The 27,100-nt window shown below is 43.4% G+C and overlaps 1 protein-coding gene across 3 annotated transcripts; it reads left to right on the top strand.

Moving 5' to 3' along the window:
• Window positions 1–1,268: 1,268 nt before the first annotated feature.
• Window positions 1,269–19,834, top strand: LOC125156458 (zinc finger protein 252-like). 3 transcript variants are annotated; one of them, XM_047842525.1, is made up of 5 exons: window positions 1,269–1,338; window positions 3,451–3,525; window positions 3,912–4,038; window positions 4,613–4,726; window positions 15,961–19,834. In XM_047842525.1, the coding sequence occupies exons 2-5, from the start codon at window positions 3,487–3,489 to the stop codon at window positions 18,318–18,320; spliced, it is 2,640 nt and encodes an 879-aa protein (XP_047698481.1). In that variant the 5' UTR covers window positions 1,269–1,338; window positions 3,451–3,486; the 3' UTR covers window positions 18,321–19,834. The 3 variants fall into 3 exon arrangements, with proteins under 3 accessions (XP_047698481.1, XP_047698483.1, XP_047698482.1); XM_047842527.1 differs by lacking the exon at window positions 15,961–19,834 and adding an exon at window positions 8,938–9,126; XM_047842526.1 differs by lacking the exon at window positions 1,269–1,338 and adding an exon at window positions 1,613–2,063.
• Window positions 19,835–27,100: the final 7,266 nt, after the last annotated feature.

The raw sequence follows: 27,100 nt of genomic DNA, 5'->3' as shown, positions 1-27,100 counted from the left end.
CTCTCTCTCTCTCTCTCTCTCTCTCTCTCTCTCTCTCAAAATAAATAAATAAACTTAAAAAAATAAAAAGATTACTTTATCTCTAAGTTATACAGCTTCGATAGCTTTTCCATCTTTTTTTTTTAAGTACGCTCCACACCCAGTGTGGAGCCCAGTATGGGGCTCCAACCCAGCCCTGAAATCAGGGCCCGAGCTGAGATCAAAAGTTGAACGCTTAACCGATTGAGCTACCTAGGCATTCCACCATCTTCTTACTTTTAAACTTTGTGTCCTCACGGGGTGCCTGGGTGGCTCAGTCCGTTGAGTGTCCCGCTCCGGCTCAGGTCATGATCTCACAGTTTGTGGGTTTGAGCCCCGCATCGGGCTCTGTGCTGCTGGCTCAGAGCCTGGAGCCTGCTTCGAATTCTGTGTCTCCCTCTCTCCCTGCCCTTCCCCCGCTCATGCTGTCTCTCTCTCTCTCTCTCTCTCTCTCTCTCTCTCTCTCTCCTTCAAAAATAAATAAAAAACATTAAACTTTGTGTCCTCAGGTTTTAAATAAGTCTCCATATAGCATGGGGAGAAGAAAAAAAAAAGGGCTCCTGGGTGCACCTGTCAGTTGACCATCAACTCTGGATTTCAGGTCAAGTCATAATTCCAGGGTCATGGAATGGAGCCCCACTTCAGTCTCCACGCTGAGCATGGAGCCTGCTCAAGATTCTTTTTCCCTCTGCCCTCTCCCCGACTCGCTCTCTCTCAAATAAAAATAAATAAATAAATAAATAAATGAAAATATTTTAATGGTTGCAAATATATCTAGTAGAACTAATCTGAGTCGGCTTTCAGGTAACACTATACTGCTTCATAGGTAGCATAGGTACTTATAACCAAGTATTCCCAATTCCTCCCTCCCATCCCTTATGACATTGCTGTCTTCCATTTTACTCATCCATGTGCTATAATAACCTAATATATCGTTGCTATTATTACTTTGAAAAACAGTAATCTTTCAGAATAATCGGGAATAAGAAAAATAAAAGATTTTGTTTCACTGTCACTTATTCCTTCTCTGATCCTTTTCCTTTCTTCATGAGTTTCCGCCCTGTGACAGTTCCCAACTCTCTAAAGAGCTTTTAACATTTCTCACAAGGCCAGTCGGCTTCTGGCAACCAAGTCAGGACCAGGACCCAGGAACTTGCCAGGAGCGCAGAGTCTTCTGTGAGCAGCCTCCGGAACCGGGAACCCGATTGGTGGTGAGATGGAGGGCGCGGCGGAAGTTCAAGGCGGGCACTTCCTGTCCGGCCGCTCTGGCGCTCAGGGCCTGGCGTCTGCGAGGGGCGCGTCCACCCGTGTCCGAGCTGAGTGAGTCTGGGCGGGGGCGGCCGGCGCGGAGGTGTCTGAGCGGCCGTGGGTAGCGCGCGGAGGTGGCGTGGAGTGTGGGGAGGCGGGCAGGGGAGCGGCGGAGGCCCCCGCGGAGACCCGCTCCGTGGCGTCCAGGCTCCCCGGGTCGCCGCGTGGATGAAGAAGGCCTTAACGAGGAGGCGAGGTTGGGACGTGGTCAGGGGATGAATCAAATTGTGCTTTTTCTCGAAAAGTGCTTTTCACGCAGCTGATTAGGTGAAAGGATAGAGTTGCTAAAGCTGTCAGGGAAGGGACCTCGGTTCCTGGGTCTGAAGGGGACAAGCAGGAGATCACTTTCTGGAGCTAGAACAATCACGGCGTTCGTTCATTCGTTTGTTGGGCGGTCAATAAACATTGCCTTCATGATAGTGATTAAGGTTTAGTTATATTTTTCTTGGTTGTGGTTTGCCAACACTATACAAAGTACTTTATACATTTTCCTCATTTAATTCTCAAAATAGTCGCTTAGGATAGCGGTAGTGTTCTCATTTTAAGGTCTGTGTAGAAACTCGTCACTTACCGGGGACCTTTGCATTAGTAGGTGGTGTATCCAAATTTGGAATTCAGCCCTCTTAGCTTCCAGAGCCCATGCTTCCAGCAGCAGTGTTACACGCCTTCCTGCCAGTCTGGAAGCAAAGGCAGAGTGCAGACCCACCAGCGATACACATTTCTACTTGAACTAAGGGGTTCGTTTGCATGGAGTGGGGAGCTGTGGAGGTGGGAGCTAGCTTCGTATCAGAGGCTGATTGGGAAGGTCTTGCTGAGAGTGATAACCCTCATGTCACCTGTCAGCCTGTAGTAAAACCAGAGGAGGGGTTCTAAATGTCATATGTATACTGACAGTTCCCAGTGTATACCCAGCCAGCTTCGGCCTTTCTCCTGAATTATGGACCCATATATGCAAAAGCTCTCATTCTCCACTTGTAAGTCTAATAGGCATCTTAAATACAACACATACAAAACCAATTTTTAATTTTTACCCTTCAGGTGTACTTCTACAGTCTTATCCTTTTGAGTGAACGGAGATGTCATCATCTCAATAGCTTGGGCCAGAGTTCTTGATGTTTTATCCCAGATCTAATTCATCAGCAAATCCTATTAAGTATGCCTTTGAAATGCATCTAGAATCTGATCACTTATCAGCTGCTGCCACCACTCTGGTCACCTCTCGTGGATTATAGCCAGAGCCTTCCAACTGGTTTTCCTGTTTAGGCCCTGATAGCCCCCACCCCCCACCCCCAGTCTGTTCTCAAAGCAGCAGCTGGAAAGGCCACAAGACCTCTCAAGGTCATATCACTGTCCAGACCTTCTAGATGCTTCCCACCTCATTCAGATCTAAAGCCCAAATCCTATAGTCTAGGAGGCTCTCCACCCTCTTTTCTCGTGCCCTCCCAGCTCCCCTTCAGCCCCTCTGGCCTCCTTGCCCTTACTTGCACACATCAAGTGAGCTTGCACCTCATAACCTTTGCACTTGTGCCTTCCCCTTCCTGGGATATATCTCCCCTAATATCCACATACTGCCTGCCCTCACTACAGTGAGGTCTCTCCTTTGATGTTGCTTTATCAAAGGTGCCTTCCCTGACTATCCTCTGTAAAATATCTCCTACCACCAAGTACTGCCCTCATGCTACTCATTCTTTCTATCCTTTATCGCCACCTGTCATAGGCACTTAAAATTTTGTCTGTCAGCCTCCCTACTTGTTGTGCACTGCATTAGAAAGAGCCTGGTCTGCTTGTCCTCAGGTGTTTGCCCACTCTCCAGGACCTCCTAAGTGGGCCTGAGATGCAGCCCATTGGCTCCTCCAGCCAGGTGCACTGCTGGGGCCATCACGTGGTGGCCTTAGGATGCTGTTGTACCAGGGGCTGCTGGGGAGGCCTCATGGTGGGCGAGGGGGATATAGTCTCAGGGACTACTGGGTGCTTAGTCCATCTGCCCTTCCCAGGGCTTTCTGGCAGCCCCACACTCCATGTCTGCTGCCATAGACCTCTTGAGATCCAGGCACAGAAGTCTCAGTGTTGCTGTGAGAAAAGCAGGCTGGTCACACTCCATTACAGTCTTCCCTCTCCCTGCAGTTTTGCCCACCTCCTTGGGAAAAGCTCAGAGATCCAATGATAGCCGTCAAGCAGCTCCTTCCTGATGGGCCCCAGGTGAGTGGTATGCATGGAGACACCTCTGTGTGGCCTTAGCCCTTTCTTGGCTGGAGTCTCTCCATGGTTCTCTCTATGAGGGGCTGGTCCCAGAGGGTAGTTGGCTGCCTGTCTTCACCAGTGTCCTCGGTCCCTGAGTTCAGGTCCCTGAAATGTGCCCCACACTGTGTCTTCCCAACCCCTGGACCGGACACAGTGGAGGGCAGGGGTTCGGCAGACAAAGACAAGTGGAAATGGTGCCTGCCTCAAAGAGGCCACTCTTGTGAGGATAAGTCTGGTACATGCGTTCAGAGGGATTTTGCCCATCCTGAGCCTAATGGCTCCTCCACACCCCAGACCCACCCTGGGCCTGATCCTGGGGTTGCAACAAGATCTCGTCATTCCAGGTCTCAGTTTCTTTTGAGGACGTGGCTGTGCTCCTCTCCTGGGAGGAGTGGGGCTGTCTGGGCCCTGCTCAGAAAGGCCTCTACAGGGACGTGATGCTGGAAACCTACAGAAATCTGGTCTCGCTGGGTAAGGCTTCTCTCTGAAGTTGGGCTCTGGGTTCCTTGCTCATGAATGGGACTGGGGCTAGGCTTGGGGCTAAGAGGCTCCTCATCCCCTGGGTCCGAACGCAAGACATTTATGACCCTGGTCCCAGGCAGGCCTGGTCTGCATAGAGGAGAGGACAGGCAGTGCCATGGACACCCCAATTTCCTTGTAGGAAGTATAGAAGAAGAGTATCATTCAAGTTCATACAGGCAGTCAGGGACAGATCTAGGATTTGAATCCATTTGGTTTCAGAGCCCCACCTTACACCAGAATGTGCTGCTTCCCTTTAGTCCTTGTAGACAGTCCTTGGTAGACACCAAGATTCTGTGAGTCTTCTAGTGTGATGTGTTCAGGCCCCAACTCTGTCCCTTATCCACAGCCCCCAGAAGAGCTGGGTGTAACTTTTCTTCAGCTGGGGCAGAGGCCTGAATCTGTCTCCTTGATTTGCAGACCAGGTGACAGGGGAGGTCATGACCAGCACACACGTGCTGCCCATGGGGCCATCCTGCCCTGGACTTGGATGAATTGTCAGTCTTGCTTCCTTTCTCTGGAACAGGACTTCAACGTTCCAAACCTGATGTCATCTCCAGGCTGGAGAAGGGGGAAGAACCATGGACCCCACACTCACTGAGAATTGAGGAGAGCTGGATCCGGAATCACAGGAGTGGAAGTAAGTCTCCAGGAATGCCCCCATGCTCTCCTGCCCCTGCTGGCAGGTGCTGCCACTTCTCCAGGCCCTTCTCTGTGAGCTCTGGGCCACATCTCTTGTCACTGCCAAGGCTTTGCTTTCCCTCTTCTCCATTTCTGCCTTTCTTCTCGTTTCTCTCTATACCCATAAATGAGTTCATGGTTCCCTTACCCTAGAAAATGATCAGAAAGATCCCAGAAAAGAGCTCAGGTATCTTTCTGGGGCGCTGACTCCCTGCCCTGGCTGCCCATTCCTTCTCAGGCCTTGCTGGTCAGCTCTGCCTTGGCTGCTTGGAAAGACCACCCAGAGATATGCCCTCCTGCCCAGAGTCATTCCTGCTATTGCTCACTTAGACTTCCCAGGCTGATTCAGGGCCTTGGAGAAAAACATGAGTTAGGGTTTCTTCATGTGTAGCAAAGAGTATGGGCATATAAATAGTGAACAGTAAGTGTAGCTGAATCCTCTGTGCTACCACAGCAGCTAACAACGCCTGGACATTTGTGCTCAGTACATGAACTTATGCAATCTTCCAAGGTCCTCACAGTTGGTGCTCAAGAAACTGAGGCACGAGAGATTCAGTTGCTGGCCTGAGATCACACAGCTGGCCAGGAACAGAGCTGGGTTGGATCTCTGGCATACTGGCTCCACATTCCATGCATTTTTCCCCCTTTTAGAAACAGCTTTATTAATGTATATTAAGCATTAATATGCCATGCATGTTTAAGATGTGCAATATGCTAACATTTGTGCATTACGTATGTATGTGTGAAACTATTCACCACAGTCGAGATAGCAAGAATATCCTTTACCCCCAAAACTTTCTCCTGTTTCTTTGTAATCCCTCCTTCTCACTTCTTCCCATCTCTATCGTGAAGTGATTACTGATCTGCTTTCTGTCTATATAAATTACATTTCCTAGAGCTTTATATAATTGGAATCATAGAGCATGTATTCTTTTTTTTTTGTCTGTCATCTTTTGACTCAACATAGTTCTTTTGATATTCTTCCATGTTATGTATCAATAACTTACTAATTTTTTTATTTTTTATTTTGTTTATTTTTTAGATTAGTATTTTATTGTATGGATATGCCGCAATTTGTTTATCAATTCTGTTAACAGACATTTGGGTTGTTTCCAGTGTGGGGTTAATAACAGATAAAGCTGCTAAGAACATTTGTATGCAGACCCCTGTATGACCATTCATTTCCTTTACTCTTGGGTAAATACCTAGGAATAGAATGGCTGGATTACATGGTAGGTATATATTTAACTTTTTAGGAAACTGCCAGACTCTTTTCCAAACTGGTTGCACCATTTGATATTCCCACCAGCGATGGATGAGGGTTCCATTTTCTCTACATCCTCATCAATGCTTGGTGTCATCAGTCTTTTTCATTTTAGCCACTCTGATGGATGTGTAGTGGTGTCTCATTGTGGTTTCAATTTTAATTTCTCTAGTAATTAAAGATGTTAGCTGTCTTTCCGTGTACTTGTTTCCCTTCTGTGTATTTTCAGTGGTGAAGTGTCTGTTCATGTCTTTGCCTATTTTTTAACTGGATTTTTTGCTTTCTGATTGTTAAATTTTTTTTGTTTTTTAATTTTTATTTTAAAAAAATGTTTTTAATGTTTATTTTTGAGACAGACAGAGACAGAGCATGAGCAGGAGAGGAGCAGAGAGAGGGAGACACAGAATCCGAAGCAGGCTCCAGGCTTTGAGCTGTCAGCACAGAGCCTGACATGGGGCTCAAAATCATGAACCATGAGATTGTGACCTGAGCCAAAGTTGGACACTTAACTGACTTAGCCACCCCAGTGCCCCACCAAGATTTAATTTGTTTAATTTGTTTAATTTGTTAATCCACTTGTTCCAGCACCATTTGTTGGAAAAAAAAACATTTTTTCTCCACTTGTATTGTCTTTGTGCTTTTGTCACAAATCAGTTGTCCATATATGTGTGGGTTTATTTCTGGACCCTCTGCTCTCTTCTGTTTGTCTATTGTCAGTCTCTACTGCAGTATCATACTGTTTTGATTACTGAGGCTTTACGAAAAGTCTTGAAATCAGGGGTGCCTGGGTGGCTCAGTCAGCTAAATGTCTGACTCTTGATTTTGGCTCAGGTCATAATCTCATGGATCATGAGTCCCAGCCTTGCACTGGGCTCCATGCTGACAGTGTGGAGCCTGCTTGAGATTCTCTCTCTCTCCCTGTCCCTCTCCCTGCTCCTCCCCCACTCAAGTGCGCTCAAAAATAAATAAGTAAACTTAAAAAGTCTTGAAATCAGGTAGTATTAATTCTCCAACTTTGTTCTTCATTTTCAGCGTTGCTTTGGCTATTCTAGGTCTTCTGTATTTCCATATGATCTTTAAAATCAGCTTGTTGATTTCTGCTCCTGCTAGACAGCTAGCATTTTATTGTGATTGCTTTGAATCCATAGACCAGTTTGGGGAGAATTGACATATATTGTGTTTTCTGACCCATGAACAAGATGTACGTCTCCATTTATTTATGTTTCAGTTTCTCAGTAGTATTTTAGTTTTCCACGTTTAGGCATTTAACATCTTTTGTCAGATTTATTCCTAAGTATTTTTATTTTTATGCTGCTGTGCATGGTATTTCCAATTCTTCATTACTTATGTATAAAAATATAGTTGATTTTTGCAAATCGTTCTTGTACCCTGCAATTTTGCACAGTCCATTTATCGAGTTTCCTGTATACGTGGGTGCACACAGTGGGAATGGTGGCATATAGGGAAATGAGTCCATGCTGGCAGGAAAGGGGTAGAGTTGGCAGAAGTGCTGTAAAATAACTGAGTGGTAGCATGCCTCTGTAACTCTCTTACCCAGGTTTTGCCTGATGAAATTAAACCAGTTAAACTTATTTTTGGGTCCCCCTTTGTTTCTCCACATGCACCACCCTCTGTGGGTTACACAATATGTTAAACATTGTCCCCTGATGACTTCTATTTTGTCATATCTCCTTACCTGGAAGTAAGAAGTGGTTTATCTTCCAGGAGATTTCCAAGGGCCTTTGGTGCAACCTCCCATTACAATTTCTTGAGGGCTCAGAGTCCATGCCAGAAGCATTATTTTCCCTATTTCATAGATGAGGAAGTTGATGATCAGAGAGATGAGTCAGTTACACACAGCTGGGGAGTAGCTGGGATTTGAATCATGGCTGTTTGGCTCCAAGACTGTGTGGTTTCCTCCTGAGACCAGGATGGACTTTGTCATTCTGCCCAGTTTCAGGGATGTTCACCGTCCTGCAGCTGAGCATTTAACATGCTTCTTCTCCTGGTGGCCTTGTCTGGTGGTCCTGGTGGTCCTGTGGTTTTGCCTCTTAGGTAGGAGGAGGAGCCTGAGAAGAACCTGAGCAAAAGGGAAGGGGGTCCAAGGACAAGGACACCCAGGCAGAAGAATTTGTCAAGGACAGGCTGGGAATTGGGGACAGGACATGTATGAATTCAAATGTATCACTCAGCTATGATCTGGCTTACTTACGGTGAACAAGCTGGGTAGCATCCTCGTGGCTGTCAGAGCCTATAGTGTACAGGGGAGGACAGACCAGAACAGAGACACACATGTTTAAAGAGAAGTAGACAGGGGCACCTGGGTGGCTCAGTCAGTTAAGCATCCCAACTTCGGCTCAGGTCACGATCTCATGGTTCGTGGGCTTGAGCCCCTCATTGGGCTCTGTGTTGACAACTTGGAGCCTGGAGCCTGCTTCGGATTCTGTGTCTCCCTCTCTCTCTGCCCCTTCCCAGTTCACACTCTGCCTCTTTCTCTCTCTCTCAAAAAATAAATAAACATTAAAAAAAAAGAGAAGTAGACAGGACTGCATTAGGGCCTAGCAGGCTGTGTTAGATGTGTGTTAGATGTGATTCTGATCCCAGAGGAGTAGGAAGCTATGAAATGTGTGTTGAAAATTAATTTATTTTGGGGGTGCCTGGGTGACTCTGTCAGTTAAGCTTCCAACTTCAGCTCAGGTCTTGTCTCAAGGTTCATGAGTTCGAGCCCCACACCAGACTTATATTGATAATGCAGAGCCTGCTTGGAATTCTCTCTCTGCCTTTCCCTGCTTGCTCGCTCTCCCTCTCAAAATAAATACATAAACTTAAAAAATAAGATAATTTATTATTTTTAGAGGTGACTGGGTGACTGTTTTTTGAGTGGCTGACTCTTGATTTCGGCTCAGGTCATGATCCAGAGTGGTGGAATCAAGCCCTTCATCGGCTGTGCAGCTGAGCATGGGGCCTGCTTGGAATTCTCTCTCTCTGCCTAAAAAGAAAAAAAAAAAGTATTTTTATACAGTGAACACGTATCATCTTACCAAAATAGTCTTGTAGAGAAGTACAGCAATGAGAATAAAATCACCCCAAATCTTCCTATGTAGAAATGTTCATTCTTGGCACTAGGTGACAGTATTTCATAGACCACATATACGTTGGCTTGAACAGATAAAAGTTTCTTTTCCTCATGTAGTAGAGTCCCTGTTTGGTGTGTTCCCTGTTGGACATGCTTGTTCAGAAGCCAGTTTATCTGTTTTGTCTGCCGTCCTCTGGAGCAGCATGTCCAAATGCTCATCTCCAGCCCCGTCTCTATGCTCCGCGTCATAAACACATCTGTCCTCAGACTTGTGAGACAGAGAAAGAGCAGAGGAGGTAAATCCTGGCCTTGAAGAAGCCCGAATCACTGCCTCTCCCGTTCCAATGGTGAGTTCAGCTACATGGCCATACCTAGTACCTTTAGTTTCTTCGTGGTTGCTCCAGAACTTACCAGGTACATCTTAACTTATCAGAATCTCCTTCTGGTTTATACTAACAATTCCAGGGGCATGTAGAATTGTTGCTTCTACATGGCTTTATTTTCTCTTCCTCTCTTTGTGCTAATGTTACACAGTTCCATCTCTGTATGTTCCGAGTAAAACAATACATTTTCATAATTCTTACTTTATATAATTAATTATGTCTATTATGAAAATTGAGGAAAAAATGAGAACAAGAATGAATATAGAGTTTGTTGTATTTACTTTCTTATTTACCATTTGTCTTCATTTGTTGCTGTACATTCCATTAGCCACCTGCTGTCATTTTCTGACTCCCAACAGCACTCTGCATTCACTCACCTCCTCTGTGCTGTCTTTGTCACCTATAAAATATTCCTATCTGTGATACTGTGATTTATAATGAATACATATTTGGTTCTCATCCCCATTTCTGGCACAGAGCTCCTGAATCCCTTGGAATTTCCTATGTGAGGAAAGCAACAAAGATTGCTCTACTGTTTTGATAATACCCTAGGGTATAAATAGCTCAGCAGTCTGATCCAATTAAACTTGGGCTGTGGTATTTTTTTTTTTAATTTTTTTTTTCAACGTTTATTTTTGGGACAGAGAGAGACAGAGCATGAACGGGGGAGGGGCAGAGAGAGAGGGAGACACAGAATCGGAAACAGGCTCCAGGCTCTGAGCCATCAGCCCAGAGCCCGACGCGGGGCTTGAACTCACGGACCGCGAGATCGTGACCTGGCTGAAGTCGGACGCTTAACCGACTGCGCCACCCAGGCGCCCCAAGGGCTGTGGTATTTTTAAAGCATTGTTAGAGGTTTGTTCTGACTCCAGCAGGGTGACTCCCTGCCCTCTCAGCCACACTCACCAGGACTTTTGCCTCTTTGCCTTGGAGTTGGAAGGAATGGTAACTACCCGTGGCCTAACCTCCTGGTGAGATGTGGTAAGCTTTCACTAGGAGCCAAGGAGAAAGGCCCCTTCTTCCTGTCCCCACCGAACCCAAGTACAGCATCTGTCAGGCTGAGCTGTGGGTAGAGATGGAGTGGGTCATGGCTCAAATGCCCTACATTCTCAGTGTTCATACCAAATTTTAGTAGATTTTCTTGAATAAGAAAACTGCTTGATTTGCAGTTTGCCCTTAGGATAATTTCCGGAGACTAAATCATTGTTAGTTTGGTTTTTTGTTGTTGTCATTTTTGTTTTTTGGTTTTTGGTTTTTGTTTTTAATTTAAATCCAGGGTGGTTAACATACAGTGTGGTCTTGGCTTCAGGAATAGAACCCAGTGATTCATCTCTTACATATGACACCCAGTGCACATCCCAAAAAGTGCCCTCCCTAATGCCCTTCACCCATTTAATCCGTCCCCCTACCCACCTCCCCTACAGCAACCCTGTTTGTTCTCTATATTTAAGAGTCTTTTATGGTTTGCCTCCTTCTCTGGTATTATCTTATTTTTCTATCCCTTCCCCTGTGTTCATCTGTTTTTATAATTCTTACCATCTTTGTTTTGCTGTAACATGGATCCAGTGAGTTCTTTACACTGTCATCCTGGAAATGCAATTTCCTAGCTTTCAGTTTTGAAGACTGTTTTTGCTAGATGCTGAAATCTGTGTTGCCATTTATTTTCTTCAGCCCATTAACAACACCCTTTTGTCTACTGCCTTCCACTTCTACAGTTGAACAGTCAGCCTGCAGTCTTATTTTGCTTTTAAGTTGATAAGTCTTTTTCTTCTTGCTGCTCTAAATATTTTCTTTCTTTAGTTTTTAGCACTTTGATTATGTTATACCCAGGTGTGGGGTCTTTTTGCATTTATATTGCTTATGATTCTTCAAGCTTTTTGCAATGATTTGTAGATTTTTGTCAGTTGTGGAAAGTTGTAAGCTAATATTTATTTTTTTTTTGAAGTTTTTATTTTAATTCCAGTTGGCTAGCATACAGTGTGATATGAGGTTCAGGTGTACAATAGAATGATTCAACAATTCCATACATCACCCACTGTTCATCAGAACAAGTGCACTCCTTCATCCCCATCACCTATTTAGCCCATCCCCATATCCACCTCCCCACTGGAAACCATCAGTTTGTTCTCTATAATTAAGAGTCTGTTTCTTAATTTGCCTCTCTCTCTTTTGTTTTTCTTTGCTCATTTGTTTCTTAAATTGCACATATGAGGGGCACCTGGGTGGCTCAGTTGGCTAAGCATTTGACTTCAGCTCAGGTCATGATCTCACAGTTCGTGGGTTTGAGCCCCGCATCGGGCTCTGTGCTGATGGCTCAGAGCCTGGAGCCTGCTTTGGATTCTGTGTCTCCCTCTCTCTCTGCCCCTCCCCCGCTCATGCTCTGTGTATCTTTCCTTCAAAAATAAATGTTAAAATTAAAAATAAAATAAAAATAAAATAAAATAAATTGCACATATGAGTGAAATCATATGGTATTTTTTTTCTCTAACTTATTTCACCTAGAATAATACTCTCTAGCTCTATCCATGTCGTTACAAATGGCAAGATTTCATTCTTTTCTATGGCTGAATAATATTCCATTGCCCATATATACACCATGCGTATCCATTCATCAATGGATGGACACTCGGGCTGCTTTCGTATCTTGGCTATTGTAAATAATGCTCCTGTAAACGTAGGGGTGCATGAATCCCTTTGAATTAGTGTTTTTGTATTCTTTGGGAAAATTCCCAGTATCGCAATTGCTAGGTCATATGGTAGTTCTATTTTTAACTTTCTGAGAAACCTTCATACTGTTTTCCAGGGCAGCTGCAACAGCTTACATTCCCACCAGCAGTGCACAAACGTTCCTTTTTCTCCATATCCTTGCCAGCATCTATTATTTCTTGGGTTGTTGATTTTAGCCATTCTGATAGGTGTGAGGAAGCCAGTATTTCTTTTGTCCTGTTCCTTTTCTCCTCTTTTTCTGGGATTGTAACTATACATATATTACACTGTTCTACCATATCACACCTGTTTCTTATGCTCTTTTCTATATTTCCTGTCCTTTTTTCCCCCTCTGTGTTTCAATCTGAAACTTAAGAATACTTTTACTTGTGTACCTTCCAGTTAAGTAATCCTCTGTTCTATTATGTCCTATCTGCTAACAAACTCTCTATTGAACTCTTAATTTCAGTTTCCGTTTGATTTCTGGTCACATTCTGTATCTCTTTATGTTCTTATATATACTAATCAGTTTTGCTTTTGATATTGGTTCATGACAGTATCTGAATCACCTGTGGGTTTGTTTCTATTGTGTATTTTTTTCTCTTGGTTTCTTGTCATTATTCTTTTTCTTAACATACTTTCTGATATTTAATTGAGAGTCAATATTATAGATAAAACATTATAGAGTCTCCATTTGATGTCATACTCTTGAAAGAAGATTAAGTCTCCTTTTGGTAGAAAGATAACATGACATTGAATCACCATGTCTTGTCAAGGGGTTGGTCTTAGGCTTTGTTAGAGCTGTTAGAGTTGGACTTTGTTAGAGTAATTTCCTACTCATTGGTCACCTTTGAGGAATGCTAGGGAGTTGATTCATTATTCTGAAAACTGGTGAATAAAAATATCAAGTGTTTATTCTGCCTTTATAAGATGTATTATACCTCAGGATAAGTGAACAATTGGTGAGTAGAAATTTCTCTTCATAGAGCTTCCAGCTTTAAAAAAAATAAAAGAGGGGCGCCTGGGTGGCTCAGTCAGTTAAGCGGCCGACTTCGGCTCAGGTCATGATCTCACACACTCCGTGAGTTCGAGCCCCGCGTAGGGCTCTGTGCTGACAGCTCAGAGCCTGGAGCCTGTTTCAGATTCTGTGCCTCCTTCTCTCTCTGACCCTCCCCTGTTCATGCTCTGTCTGTCTCTGTCTCAAAAATAAATAAACATTAAAAAAATTTTTAAAGAAAAAGAAAAGAATGACAGAATTAGAAATCACTATTTCAAAATTCCAAATTTAAAAATGAATATAGGGGCGCCTGGGTGGCTCAGTCGGTTAGGCAGCTGACTTTGGCTCAGGTCATGATCTCGCAGTCCGGGAGTTCGAGCCCCGCGTCGGGCTCTGTGCTGACAGCTCAGAGCCTGGAGCCTGTTTCCGATTCTGTGTCTCCCTCTCTCTCTCTGACCCTACCCCATTCATGCTCTGTCTCTCTCTGTCTCAAAAATAAATAAACGTTAAAAAAATTTTTAAATAAAAATGAATATAAATAATGATCACTAATGGCTGCTAACATTGCAAAAAAGAGAAGCAACCAGACATCTTGCACCTCCTGATGGAAAAACAGTCTACCACTTATAAAGAGTTGTTTTTAGTTTAGTTTTTTTTTTTTAAAAGACCTGAATCCTGAGATATCAACTAAAAGGTGTAAATACAGAAACAGCTAATAGTGACACATCCTTCCTCTGACTTTGTACAAAGAATACCCAACAGTAAGGCATCGTCTATCTAAGGCAAAAATTAGGGGATTGCCTCAAAAAACCAACCATAGAAGAAAGACTTCTAAATTTTGACATTTGGGGATGCCCTGGCCTTATAACTACCACCTTACTCAAATGTGCCTCCACTTGACAAGTACCATTCATCCACAGAGTTCCCAAGCATCTTTTTATTGTCTCATGTTAAAATACAAATAGGCAACCAAGGATCACTAGATTCCTGAGGGAAAATGACAGCATGAATCAGCATGCGATGTTGCTTCTTGACCCACAGATCATTCTATTCTGTGGTTGGTTGGTTGGTTGGTTGGTTGGTTGGTTGGTTTTGAAAGGGAGAGAGTGCACACAAGTCAGGGAGGGACAGAGAGAGAGAAAATCCCAAGAAGGTCCACACTGTGAGCACAGAGCCCAAAGTGGGGCTCAGTCCCACAAACCGTGAGATCATGACCTGAGCCAAAATCAAGAGTCGAACACTTAACCAACTGAGCCACCCAGGCACCCCTCTTCTGTGGTTTCTCATTTTGTTCACATTCTTCATTGTTTCCTACCCAGTGAAATAATACCTCTCGACTGGGATCTTTTTAGACTCCACTCCTAAGATGTTGAGGACTCTTGACACTTCAGATACTCCTGATAGAAGCCACAAGAATTCTGGATGTTTACATCCAGAGTCTGCCCCTTCAGACTGCTCATAAGTTTCTAGAATAAATTTTTGTTTGTTTTTAGCTTCCATACTTAAGTAAATCCCTTTGAAGTACTGTGAGTAGTTCACTGAAGTCTGTTAAAAGGACTTAGCCCAATGCTAGACACCATCTAATCAACGTTTTCAGCTCTGTTTCCTTGTCTGGCCAAACAGTCTGCAAGTAACAGCCTGTTACAGCTCTATAAGAACTAGCTTACAGGGGCGCCTGGGTGGCGCAGTCGGTTAAGCGTCCGACTTCAGCCAGGTCACGATCTCGAGGTCCGGCAGGCTCTGGGCTGATGGCTCGGAGCCTGGAGCCTGTTTCCGATTCTGTGTCTCCCTCTCTCTCTGCCCCTCCCCCGTTCATGCTCTGTCTCTCTCTGTCCCAAAAATAAATAAACGTTGAAAAAAAAATTTAAAAAAAAAAAAAACTAGTTTACAAAAGAGGTTCAATTATGCTTTCATGGCATCCCACAACAGGGCTCCCCTCTCAGTGTTCTGACCTGGGTTATCCTTCCAACGGTCATTGTGTCCACATGATTCAGTGGTTTAGTGTGAAATTTTTGTCTTTAGTAAATTTCCTTTCATTGAATTTCAGAATTCGGTTGTATCACAATTTTTACCAATACTCAGGTAGTTTTGTACATTGGGAATGTGTGGTATGGACTGTTGCACACATTTAGCTTTTCTGCCTTGTACTGTGCCTGCTGTTTGGATGAGTATCTGTTTTTGTATCTTTTCTTTGTATCTATTTTTCTCTATTTACCCTAATTTGCTTCTATAAAGCCAATTTGTCCATATCAAATCATTTTGCATTATCTGTTACTCTGTATACCCTTTATTCATTACAAGCCATTTATCATTCATTTATTTTTAAACAAATATTTGAATATCTATTATAGAAAGCTATAAGCAGCTATAAGAAGATACCTTGTTTGCAAAGTATGCAGCAATGACATGATCAGCAGAGGTGGTGACCTTCCGAGCCTCCACTCCTGTTACCCTCATCACCTTTCTGAGCGCCCTCAAGTCATGTCTCACTGTTTCTGCTCCATCTGTGCCTAGTTGGCCCATCTGGAGATGTAACATTTTGACCTTGGGCTTCTCCTTACTTCCTCCCCACACCAGCTTTTGTTGCTTTGATAGAATGCTTCTCTCCCCTCTTTCCTCATCCCAGTGAGGTCATTTTTTGCTTTTGCATTCTGAAAATCCAGTATCCTCCTAGGAGATACTTGTTTCATATAAATGTTCCTATTTATGCTCTAATTCTTTTTCCCATAGTAGAATACACATAACTCATTTTTCTTCATTCTTTCAGGTTTTGAGTCTCTAATGGAAAAAAAGGAATTAACTCCAAAACAGGAAATTTCCAAAACAGTGGAGTCCCAGAGAGCAAAACCAGAAGAACATGCAAGAAATATATCCAAGGAATCTGATTTTGAAGGAATGTGTAAAACTGAGGGAAAGATAAAGAATTACTGGGGAAAATCTACAGTGGAAAGACTTAAGAAATCCTTCTCCCAGAAGAACAATTCCAGACCGGTGACATTGACACGTGTGAAAACCCCTATGGGGGAAGGCCAGATATCCAGTTCCATGGAGGAAAACTGCACTGCAGACCCAAACCCTGTCGGATTTCATCGAGGATCTAGAGGGGAGAGTCTCCACCAGAATGTGCCACATGTAGATGACTTTCAACAAACTCAGGGCCTCATTAATCTCCCATGTTTCCATCTAGGAGAAAGATCATGTCAGACAGATGTGTTTGTGAAAGTGGCCAGGCAGAGTTCAGTTCCTGGTGAGAGTCAGAGGGTTAACAGGCCAAAGAAATCCTTTGAGTGTACTGAGTGTGGAAAACCTTTCAGCCGGAGTAGACCTCTTTCTCAACATGGGAGTAATCACACCAGAGAGAAGCCCTTTGAGTGTGGTGGATGTGGAAAAACTTCCTGCCATTGCTCTGTCTTCAACCAACATCAGAGAGTTCACTGTGGAGAGAAGCCCCACACCTATGCTGAGTGCGACAAAGCTTCCAGGGCTCATGCCTACTTCATTCAGCACCATAACATTCACACTGGAGAAAGACTTTATGAGTGCAGTGAATGTGGAAAAGCTTTCAGTACATGTTCATCTTATAGTCAACATCTTAAGATTCATACTGGGCAGAAACCTCATGAGTGTAATCAGTGTGGGAAAGCCTTCAGTCATAGCTCTAACCTGATTCATCATCAGAGAACTCATAGCGGAGAGAAACCTTACACGTGTAAGGAATGTGGGAAGGCTTTTAGTAGACAGTCACACCTCCTTCAGCATGAGAGAACTCATTCTGGAGAGAAACCTTATGACTGTACTGAGTGTGGCAAAGCCTTCAGTGCACGATTATCTCTCATTCAACATCAGAGAATTCACACAGGAGAAAAACCCTATGAATGCAATGAATGCGGGAAATCCTTTAGCCTGAACCGAACCCTTATCGTTCATCAGAGAATTCATACTGGAGAGAAACCCTATAGGTGTAATGAATGTGGGAAATCCTTCAGTCAACGTTCCCAAGTCATTCAGCACAAGAGAATTCACACTGGTGAGAAGCCTTATATATGCAATGAGTGTGGAAAATCATTCAGCGCTCGCCTGTCCCTTGTCCAGCATCAGAGAATTCACACTGGAGAAAAACCTTATGGATGCAATGAGTGTGGGAAGACATTCAGTCAAAAGGGACATCTGATTCAGCATCAGCGAATTCACACTGGAGAAAAACCCTATGAGTGTAATGAGTGTGGAAAAGCCTTCAGCCAGAGTTTTAATCTCATTCATCATCAAAGGACACACAATGGTGAGAAGCCCTATGAATGTAATGAGTGTGATAAAGCCTTCAGTGTGCTCTCTTCCCTTGTTCAACATCAGAGAGTCCATAATGGTGAAAAGCCCTATGAGTGTCACAAATGTGGGAAGGCTTTTAGCCAGGGCTCCCACCTCATTCAGCATCAGAGGAGCCACACTGGAGAGAAACCCTATGAGTGTAACGAGTGTGGGAAAACCTTTGGGCAGATATCCACCCTAATTAAACATGAGAGAACACACAATGGAGAGAAGCCCTATGAGTGTGGAGACTGTGGAAAAGCCTTCAGCCAGAGTGCACACCTTGTCCGCCATCGAAGGATTCACACTGGAGAGAATCCCTACGAGTGCAGTGACTGCGGGAAGGCCTTCAACGTCCGCTCCTCTCTCATCCAGCATCACAGAATTCATACAGGAGAGAAGCCTTACGAATGTGAGAAGTGTGGCAAGGCCTTCAGTCAGCATTCACAATTTATTCAGCATCAGAGGATTCACACTGGAGAGAAGCCCTATATGTGCAATGAATGTGAGAAAGCCTTCAGTGCACGCTTGTCCCTTATCCAACACAAGAGAATTCACACAGGAGAGAAACCCTACAAATGCACTGAATGTGGAAAATCCTTCCGACAAAGCTCTCACCTCATTCGTCATCAGAGAGTTCACAGTGGAAAACGACCTTATACGTGTAATGAATGTGGGAAAACTTTTAGTCAGAGAATAACTCTTACTGGTCATGAGAAAATTCACACTGGAGAGCAAGCCTATAAGTGTATTAATTGTGGGGCCCTCTTTAGTGCACAGGCAGCTTTCATTCAGCATCGTAAAGTTCACAATGGAGAATAACTCCACTTTATTCGATAGTCTTCCCTGTTTTACCTCAGAAGCAATATACTGATGGGAAAGCTGTCACTTTTACAGCTTTCATTTTGGAGATTCATCTCTCCAGTGATTTAAGATCTCCCGGTGTGCTGTTAACTAAAGGTAGGCTGCAAAATTATGTGCTAAAAATTCCAAGGTCACATGCCTTCCCTCAGATTCAGAGGGTGGCGCTGTGCTTCAGTACTTTAAACAAGCACGGCTTAAATATACTTATTTAAAATCATGTTTTCATAGCACCAGATCTTAAGGTGCAGTGAGGTATTTTATGTGGTCACCTGCTTTTCTTTCCTTGTACTCATCTATTTCAGGTTCAAGAAAAGTTCACCGGAATCCTTGCACTTTCAATCATGATAGAGCCAGGTTGGGATTTCTTTGTTAGGGCCTCTTCAAAATGTTTTCGTTCTGTTGTGAGGAATATCCCTTTAACTTCAAAAATGTTATCCCTTTTCAGCATCAGGTAATTCAGACAGGAGACAAACCTTATGAGCTTGAGCAAAGTTTGTTAAGGAACGACATGAGGCTTATGTGTAGATTGAAACTTGTAAGGTCCTGCTAAGGAGTCGAATGACACAAGTAAAATGGGTTTTTCTACAAGGTAATTGGGAAAGACAAAATCCTGTGAATTGGGAGGAAAGCAGCCATAAAGTAGACACACAGTGGTATATGGGATATGACTTAACAGGTTTTGTTCTCAAAACCAAGGTTGGTGTATTCTGTATCAGTTTCTCAGGGGGAGAAGGTGAGTGGTCATAACTGTGTTCTGGGCAGCCTGGCACTGAGCAGACTCTGGTGAGGAGTGGCAGGTCCTTCTGCTGCCAGAGGACAGGATTCCAGGTGAGGTAGGTAAGTAGTTAATTGTGCAGGTTGTTTGTCAGCCTGGGAACTCTTGTGTGCATGTTTTAAAGCTGCCTTTTGTCCTCCAGAGTGATGTTGTTCAGCAAGGTCTCAGTGTCCTTTGGTTCTTGATATTTGAGATGACAAATATCCTAGGAGCTCTGTTTTCCTAAAGCCAGTTTCCAGAGTTACCACCCTTGCCTGTGGTGCTTCTGGCCCAGGTTCCCTTATGAGTGGTTCACTTCAGTATCCTCAGGACCCTGTTCTCCAGAAACTTCTTTAGCACTTTTTCCTACTTTCTTTGTGGAGGAAAGATTAACATCAAAATGGTCTGAAACAGGCTATAAATAAATAGAAATTCAGCAACAGCAGTCTGTGAGAAACAGTTGTAGAAGCTGAAATCTGACGACTGAAAGTAGCTTAGAGTCTTTGATGAACAATTTGAATGCCATATGAACAAACACTTGAGAGGAGATTGACCAGTTAATATTTGGGATAAGCTATAATGGAATGGTGCTTTGTATATAAGAATCAGGGTAAGAAAGAATAAGTGAGAGCAATTGGCCATTTTATTCCTTAATAGTGTCATTTTCACTAATAAAATTATTCCAGTTTTCCCATTTATTAAAGGAGCTTTCTTAGAATTTGACTCCATTCTTTTTTCTTACATTGACTTGACCTGTACTTCAGATTTTATTTTCCAGGCTGTTGTCCATATGGTAGTGGCAGTGGTCTTTACTTCTCTTAGAATGTTGAAAAGCTGATTAGAAAAATCTGCCTCTTGATGATAATCCTCCTAAGCATACTTCACCGCAAATAGCTTTGACTTAAAAAATGAAAATGGGAGTGAATTTACTGTGATAATAATGGTCGTATGCTGAATGAAAATTGTGATTCAGTCAATAAACCTTTACTTTTTTACCTTAGCATGTGCCAGGCATTGTGATTAATGCTTTGCATGGGTTTTCTCATTTAGCCCTCACATCAATTCAGTGACGTAGGTACTTTTATTTACCCTGTTTCACAGTGAGACCTGAGGCACAGTCCGCTCAGTGGGAGTGCTCTCTGTGTGGCTCCACCACCCAGGCTCTTGATACCTCCTGAGTCCTGCAGGCTAGCACCTGCTGCACCCCAGCACCCCAAGAATGAAGGCAGTGCTGGTAGGAAGCTTGCAGCCCCAAGGCTGGCCCATCTGCTGATTCCAAATGGTACATCTTACTTAAATGTGGTTTGGTAGATGGGTTTTTAGGTGTTTGATCAATGACAGAAAACGAGAAACAGTTCAAAGGTAGGAGCTTCTGGCTTATGACTTCACTAACCATTGCCCGACAGGCATGTTCCACATAAGAAAGAGAATGTCTGTCTTTTCCTGAGGTGGCTGGAAACTTTAGTCTCTGGAAGTTGTGTCAGAAGCTCCTTCTGGCTCTCCTGGTTTCTCAGTCTGAGATAGGGCCTTGGAGCTTTTTATTCAGTTACAACTTTTGCTTCTAGAGAAGGGCCCTTTAGGAAGGAAGACAAATTAACTGTTTTTGCTCCAAGGGTCTCCCATCCTTTCAAGAGACAGAAAGACTAAGAAGCCATGACAGTGTCTTCCTCAAGATTGCATGCGATCTTAGAATGCCAAATCCAGAAGAAATATTTTTTTTTCTTTTTAAATCCATCTTTATATACAGTGCAGATATTTACTTAATTAAGAATTCCAGCCTTTATTTTAATCCTCTGTTTAAGTAACTATGGCTAAGACATCCCTTCTAATTCCTGTGATGAATTTTTAATTGTTTTAGTTTTCAGTTAAGTATTTCACCCAAATTGTATTAGATCTTATTTACATAGTTGTTCATATGCTCCATTCCAGTCATAAATTTCTCTCTTACATAATTTTTTACTTAGCGTGGTGATGACATCAATATTGGCTGGGAGGCAGACTGTCTTCTGATGGTGCAGACCCGCTCTGTGCTACACTTGTTGCTTACCACAGAGCAGTCATCCCTTGGGACCCTAGCTTCTAAACCAAGTAAATTAATTACAATTGAGAAGAGAAGGACATTTCACTTTCTCCAGTTGATGAAAAGAAGCTTTCTGGAAGAGATACTCATTCTGTAGTGGCTGGAGCCTACTTCCCTCAAGGAGCATCACCCAGGCTTGAGAAATGCATTGGTGGGGGAGCACCAACGTCCTGGGAAGGTGATACAGTGGCTCATTTCTATAGGCTAGGAATGACAGTAGGAGGGCTGTCATGAAAATGGGTTCCATAACTCAGTGGGGAGTGTTGAATACCAGACAGGAGCTCATAACCTTTTCAGTGGAAGTGTGTCACCTTAACAGGCCCAGGGCCAGAGCAGTAATCAGAACAGTTAGAACATAGATGTTTTGGCCCTGGATAACGGTGATGGTGTCTCTGAGACAGAAATAGACGGCCCACTAAAGTTTCTATCAGTGTAAGTGAAAAAACCATATATTTGGTGAAGAGACACCTGAACCTCTTGAAAGAAGAAAAGGCCAGATTCCCTTGAGGAAAGACCCTAATGCTTTCCCCCAATTTTATACTATACCTTATTTCCTTCCCAAAAGGGAATGTGGCCAATTATGGAGTAACCATGTTGAAAGACAGGAAATACCCACCCTTATGAGAGATGAGAAAGTAAGAATTAGCTTGGACTGAGGAAGAAAACAATCTATTAAACTGCTGGAATTGCAGACGAGGATAAAGCCAGCTTCAAAGTTAATAGGAGACGATACTTTCCCAAAAACGATATGTACCTTTAAAATGTCATGACATTTTACCTCTGTTTTCTTACTGAAGAACTTTGTTCTCTAATGTCACAGAAAACAGGGATGTGTGATAAATTATCAAGAATGAAACACCCACTCTTTCCTGACAGATCTAAGTCACTGACACAGAGAAGCAGCCTTGATTTACAACTGGAACCAGATAAGGAGTTTAGGACCCCATATTCCACATCTATATTTTGTGGTTTCCAGGGAAATAGGAGACTGGGTCCACTTCACAGTCCAGAACCAATGTTGACCCACTACTCACAGCCTAGTTTTGCTTCCTGCCTGTCCAAGCACTGCTTCAGACAGATTTCACCTAAACACCCTTCCCTGAAGTCCTGTAACAACTCCATTTTCCTTTGGTGAGACACCCCACAGATCTCGTTTGTCACCCTTGTGGTAATAGCTCCATGACCCTAACTTTGTTGGAATATAGGCTTGTTCCTGGTAGTCTGAGGCTGATCAGGCAAGGGGAGGGGATACTGGACTCTGGCTCTGAACTGATGTTGGTTCAAGATATTGCTGTTGTTCACCAGAGTAGGAGTTCATGGAGTCAAGTGGCAAATGGATTTTTAACTCAGGATCATTTATTTCACAGTAAGATCACTGGGGCCCAGAACTCACCCTATGGTATTTACCCAGATCCTGAATGCATAGGTAGAGGAGACATATTGCACTTGGCAGAATCCCCACATGAGTTCTCAGGGTGTTACGATAGGAATCTTTGGATTAAACAGGCCTGGAGGTGAGCCCAGCTCCCCACTTGTAGGCTGGATTACTCTGGGCAAACTAACCTTTCTGAGTGTTTGCTTATCTGCAAAATGGGAAAAGAAATAAAAACCCATGTGGGGCTATTTGGGGGTTAGGATTAGGTAGAACCAAATATGCAGAGTGACCAATGTGCTACTCAGAACACAGTGGCCACACAGCAGAGCCAGCTCTCTTTCCTGCCACTCTGGTCAGGGCAGCAAGAACAGTAGAAAGATCACACTGCCTTTGGAGAGGGTTAGCTTGAGTCTTGGCTCCACATCAATGGGCTGTTTTTCATTGTAAAAGAGGGCATAATATAACTCCTATTGGAGAGAGATTTATGTGTAATAACTCCTATAATGGAATGTGGTGTTTTCCCATATACTACCATTCTCTTCCTTTCTTAAAAGAGAACTAGTGTGGTTGATCATGGATTCATTTAATCAACAAATGTATATGGTAAGTACTTATTCTGGGTACGGTTCTAGATGCTGGGGATACAGCAATAGATAAAACCCCTGCCCTCATGGAGCATACATTCTAGCAAGGAGAGAAAGATGATAAGCAAAGAAATTATATGGTGGTGGTGAATGCTCTGAAGAAAAACAGGGAGTAAAGTAGCTCATTATGGAACAGAAGTAAAGTGTCCTCTCGATCCTGTGGCCAAAAAAAAAAAAATATCTACAAGCTCTCATCTCAGAAGAATTTGGCAAGTAGCTGCAGGGCCTGGGTCCCCTAGCCCGCAAGACTTGGATTGGGAATTGTGCCCTGGATGGGAACAATTGTTTTCCCCTCAAAACTATGGGGCCTGCTTGAGGGTGGGGACTGGTCTTTATTTGCTGTTGTATCCTAAGTATTTCAGGTAGAACAGTGGTCATTGCATGTTTCAAACACTGGCTAACCATTGTCACTCATTCCTCACCCCTTACACCCATACCATGCCCTTGGGAAGAGATTAGGGATCAGGTTTCAGGGTTGGGGTCACAGGCTTTTCGCTATTTCAGGCTGCAGCACCAGGCTCCAAGGACTGATGACTCACCTGGGTCCCAGCAGTTGGAAGAGGAGACAGCAGCAGGAGTGAGTGCAAGTTGTTCAGGGCCCACCTGCCCTGCCTTCCTCACCAACGCAGCAGGCCGCAGGCTGGTCCTCAGTATGGGCAACCATTGTGAATCAAACTAGAGAACCAGGCTATAGTATCCCCAAGACCCATGAAACAGCAGAGAGCCTCATGGAGTTCCCATTCTCACACTTCCAGATTCCCGGGCCATTTCATTTGCTCCTCCCCAATTTGCTTCCTCTTTTCAACTGTCTGGGTTTCAAGGTCACCATTCTAACTGCAGAATGAGAGGATCGAGATCAGGAGAGTTCTCTGTATTATTCACAATCCCATTTTTCCAGAAACCTAGAACTAAAGAGGCCTTAAGAGGCTCCCAGTTGTGTTGAGAATCCCTTTTTCTAGGGATAGTGATTCCTTGCCACACTGAAACATCCATGATGGTATCCAATTCCCAGTAGTGAGAGAGGTGCACTGCATCCAAAGCCTCTTGCTGCATTTTCAGGGCAGTTTCTCTGGTCTTTTTTTTTTTCACATGTATTGGGGTAAATTAAGAAAAATAGTATATATTTAAAGTATACAATGTGATGAGTTAATATACTTATACATTGTGAAATGATTACCACAATCAAGTTAATTAACACATCCATTACCTCACATAGTTTTTCAACACTTTTCTTTATGTGATGAGAACACTTAAGATCTATTCTCAGCAAATTTCAAGTATAATACGCAATATCATTAAGTATAATCACCATGTAGGGGCACCTGGGTGACTCAGTCGGTTAAGCGGCCGACTTCGGCTCAGGTCATGATCTCGCGGTCCGTGAGTTCGAGCCCCGCGTCAGGCTCTGTGCTGACAGCTCAGAGCCTGGAGCCTGTTTCAGATTCTGTGTCTCCCTCTCTCTGACCCTCCCCCGTTCATGCTCTGTCTCTATCTCAAAAAAATAAATAAACATTAAAAAAAAAAAAGTATAATCACCATGCTGTACATTAAGTCCCCAGAACTTACCAACTTGTAACTATAAGGCTCTGTCCTTTAACCAACATCTCTCCATTTCCCACACCACAGTTTCTCTGGTCTTGATCATTCCAAGCTTCTTCATGAGAACACAAAAAATTTCCTACAAACCATCAAAATGAAGTAAACACCACTCAAGTGGGCAAAGTCATAGCTAAAAACAACCTCCCTTTCACTCCTCAAAAACAACTCTGAGAACCCAGCCCTCCCTCAGCACCCACATGGGAATGTACACCTCCAATCCTCTCAATTTCTAAAGTGAGTACTACCTATGGGTGTTGGAGCAGTAATGTCACTTCCCCTCTCTTCCATCCCCAGGTGAGTAAGGGAGAGACCAAGTCTTAGTGGGCCAGGGGCACTGGCCAGGCAGTGACAGGGAAAGGAGAGAAAGGAGCCAGGCCATGCATGATGGCAGGTGAGTATAGGCACAGGGGCAGGCCTCATGCTAGGTGCAGAGCCCCACCCAGGCAAGCAGAGGCTGAGGCTGAGGCTGAGGAAGCAAAAAGTGTCCCAACCATGCAGGACCCTGTGGACCAGGACTGGGCTTTAACTGTAAACAAAGGAGCACTGAAAGTTTTGAGAATATTTAAGCTCTGTCATGTTGGGACATTGGGCAGATAACTAATTTTATGGAGTTATTTTAATCAGCAAAAAGAAGAGGCAGGGAAGCAGCTGTTAGAGGCTTAGTGGTGGGGGAAAGAATGAGAAGGTTACAGGGAGGATCCAGGTAAAGGGATATGGGATTTAACTGGTAGTAGGGGAACTGGGCAAAAAGAATGTGTCGATTTTGGTGAAGGTGATATGGAACTGAACTTATCATACAGAAATGGTTAAGGGAGATGAAGGGGTGCCAGGTAAAGTCGTTTAGGACTGGAAGGGATAGGAATTATCTAGGATAAAGGTGATATAGGACTGAATTCTTGATAAGCATGCAAGAGAAGGAACAGATGCCAGAAATGTTTAAATGGTAAAATTGGAAAGACTACATGACTGGACACATCTATATTTTTTTAATTTAAATTTTAGTTAACATGTAGTGCAATATTGGTTTCAGGAGTAGAATTTAGTGATTCATCACTTATATACAACACTCAGTGCTCATCACAAGTGCCATCCTTAATACCTATCGTCCATCTAGCCCTCCCTCCATCAGTCCTCAGTTTGTTCTCTGTTGTTAAGAGTCTCTTATGGTTTATATCCCTGTCTCTTCTTCCCCACTCCCTTCCCATATGTTAATCTGTTTTATTTCTTAAATTCCACATATGAGTGAAATCATGTGGTATTTGGTCTTTCTCTGACTTATTTCACTTATCAAAATACATTCTAGCTCCATCCATATCATTGCAAATGGCAAGATTTCATTGTTTTTGATGGCTGAGTAATAGTCCATTGTGTGTGTGTGTGTGTGTGTGTGTGTGTGTGTGTGTGCATGCGTGCCTTCTTTATCCATTCATCAGTCAATGGACATTTGCTCTCTTTCCATAGTTTGGCTATTGTTGATAAGGTTGCTATAAACACTGGTGTCCATATACCCCTTCAAATCTGTATTTTTTTTTTTGTATCCTTTGGGTAAGTACCAAATAGTCCAATTGCTGGATCACAGAGTAGTTCTATTTATAATTTTTTGAGGAACCCCCATACTGTTCTCCAGAGCTGCTGTAGCAGCTTGCATTCCCACCAACAGTACAAGAAGGTTCCCTGGTATCTGCATCCTTGCCAACACCTGTTTTCTTGTTTGTTAATTTTAGCCATTCTGACAGGTGTGAGGTGGTATCTCATCATGGTTTTGAATTGTATTTCCCTGATGATGAGTGATGTTGAGCATCTTTTCATGTATCAGCCATCTGGATGTCTTCTTTGGAAAAGTGTCTAATCATGTCTTCTGCCCATTTCTTTCTTTTTTTTTTTTTTACATTTTATTTATTTATTTATTTTGGTAAAGAGAGAGTGCACAAGTGGGGGAGAGGCAGAGAGAGAGAGGGAGACACAGAATCCAAGCAGGTTCCAGGCTCCCAGCTATCAGCACAGAGCCTGACGCAGGGCTCAAACTCACGAACTGCGAGATCATGACCTGAGCCGAAGTTGGACGCTTAACCGACTGAGCCACCCAGGCACCCCATGCCCATTTTTTAATTGGGTGATTTGTTTCTTGGATGTTGAGTTTTATAAGTTCTTCATAGATTTTGGATACTAACCCTTTATCAGATAGGTTGTTTGCAAATATTTTCTCCCATTCTGTAGGCTGCCTTTTAGTTTTGTTGTTTCCTGACTGGACAGATTTAGAGACTGAGGAAGAAATAAGATCAAGAA

This window comes from Prionailurus viverrinus, chromosome F2 (genome assembly GCF_022837055.1).
Source record: "Prionailurus viverrinus isolate Anna chromosome F2, UM_Priviv_1.0, whole genome shotgun sequence".
Lineage (NCBI taxonomy): Eukaryota > Metazoa > Chordata > Mammalia > Carnivora > Felidae > Prionailurus > Prionailurus viverrinus.
The sequence above is the reverse complement of the archived record's forward strand: the minus strand, read 5'-3'. Positions and strand labels throughout refer to the sequence as shown.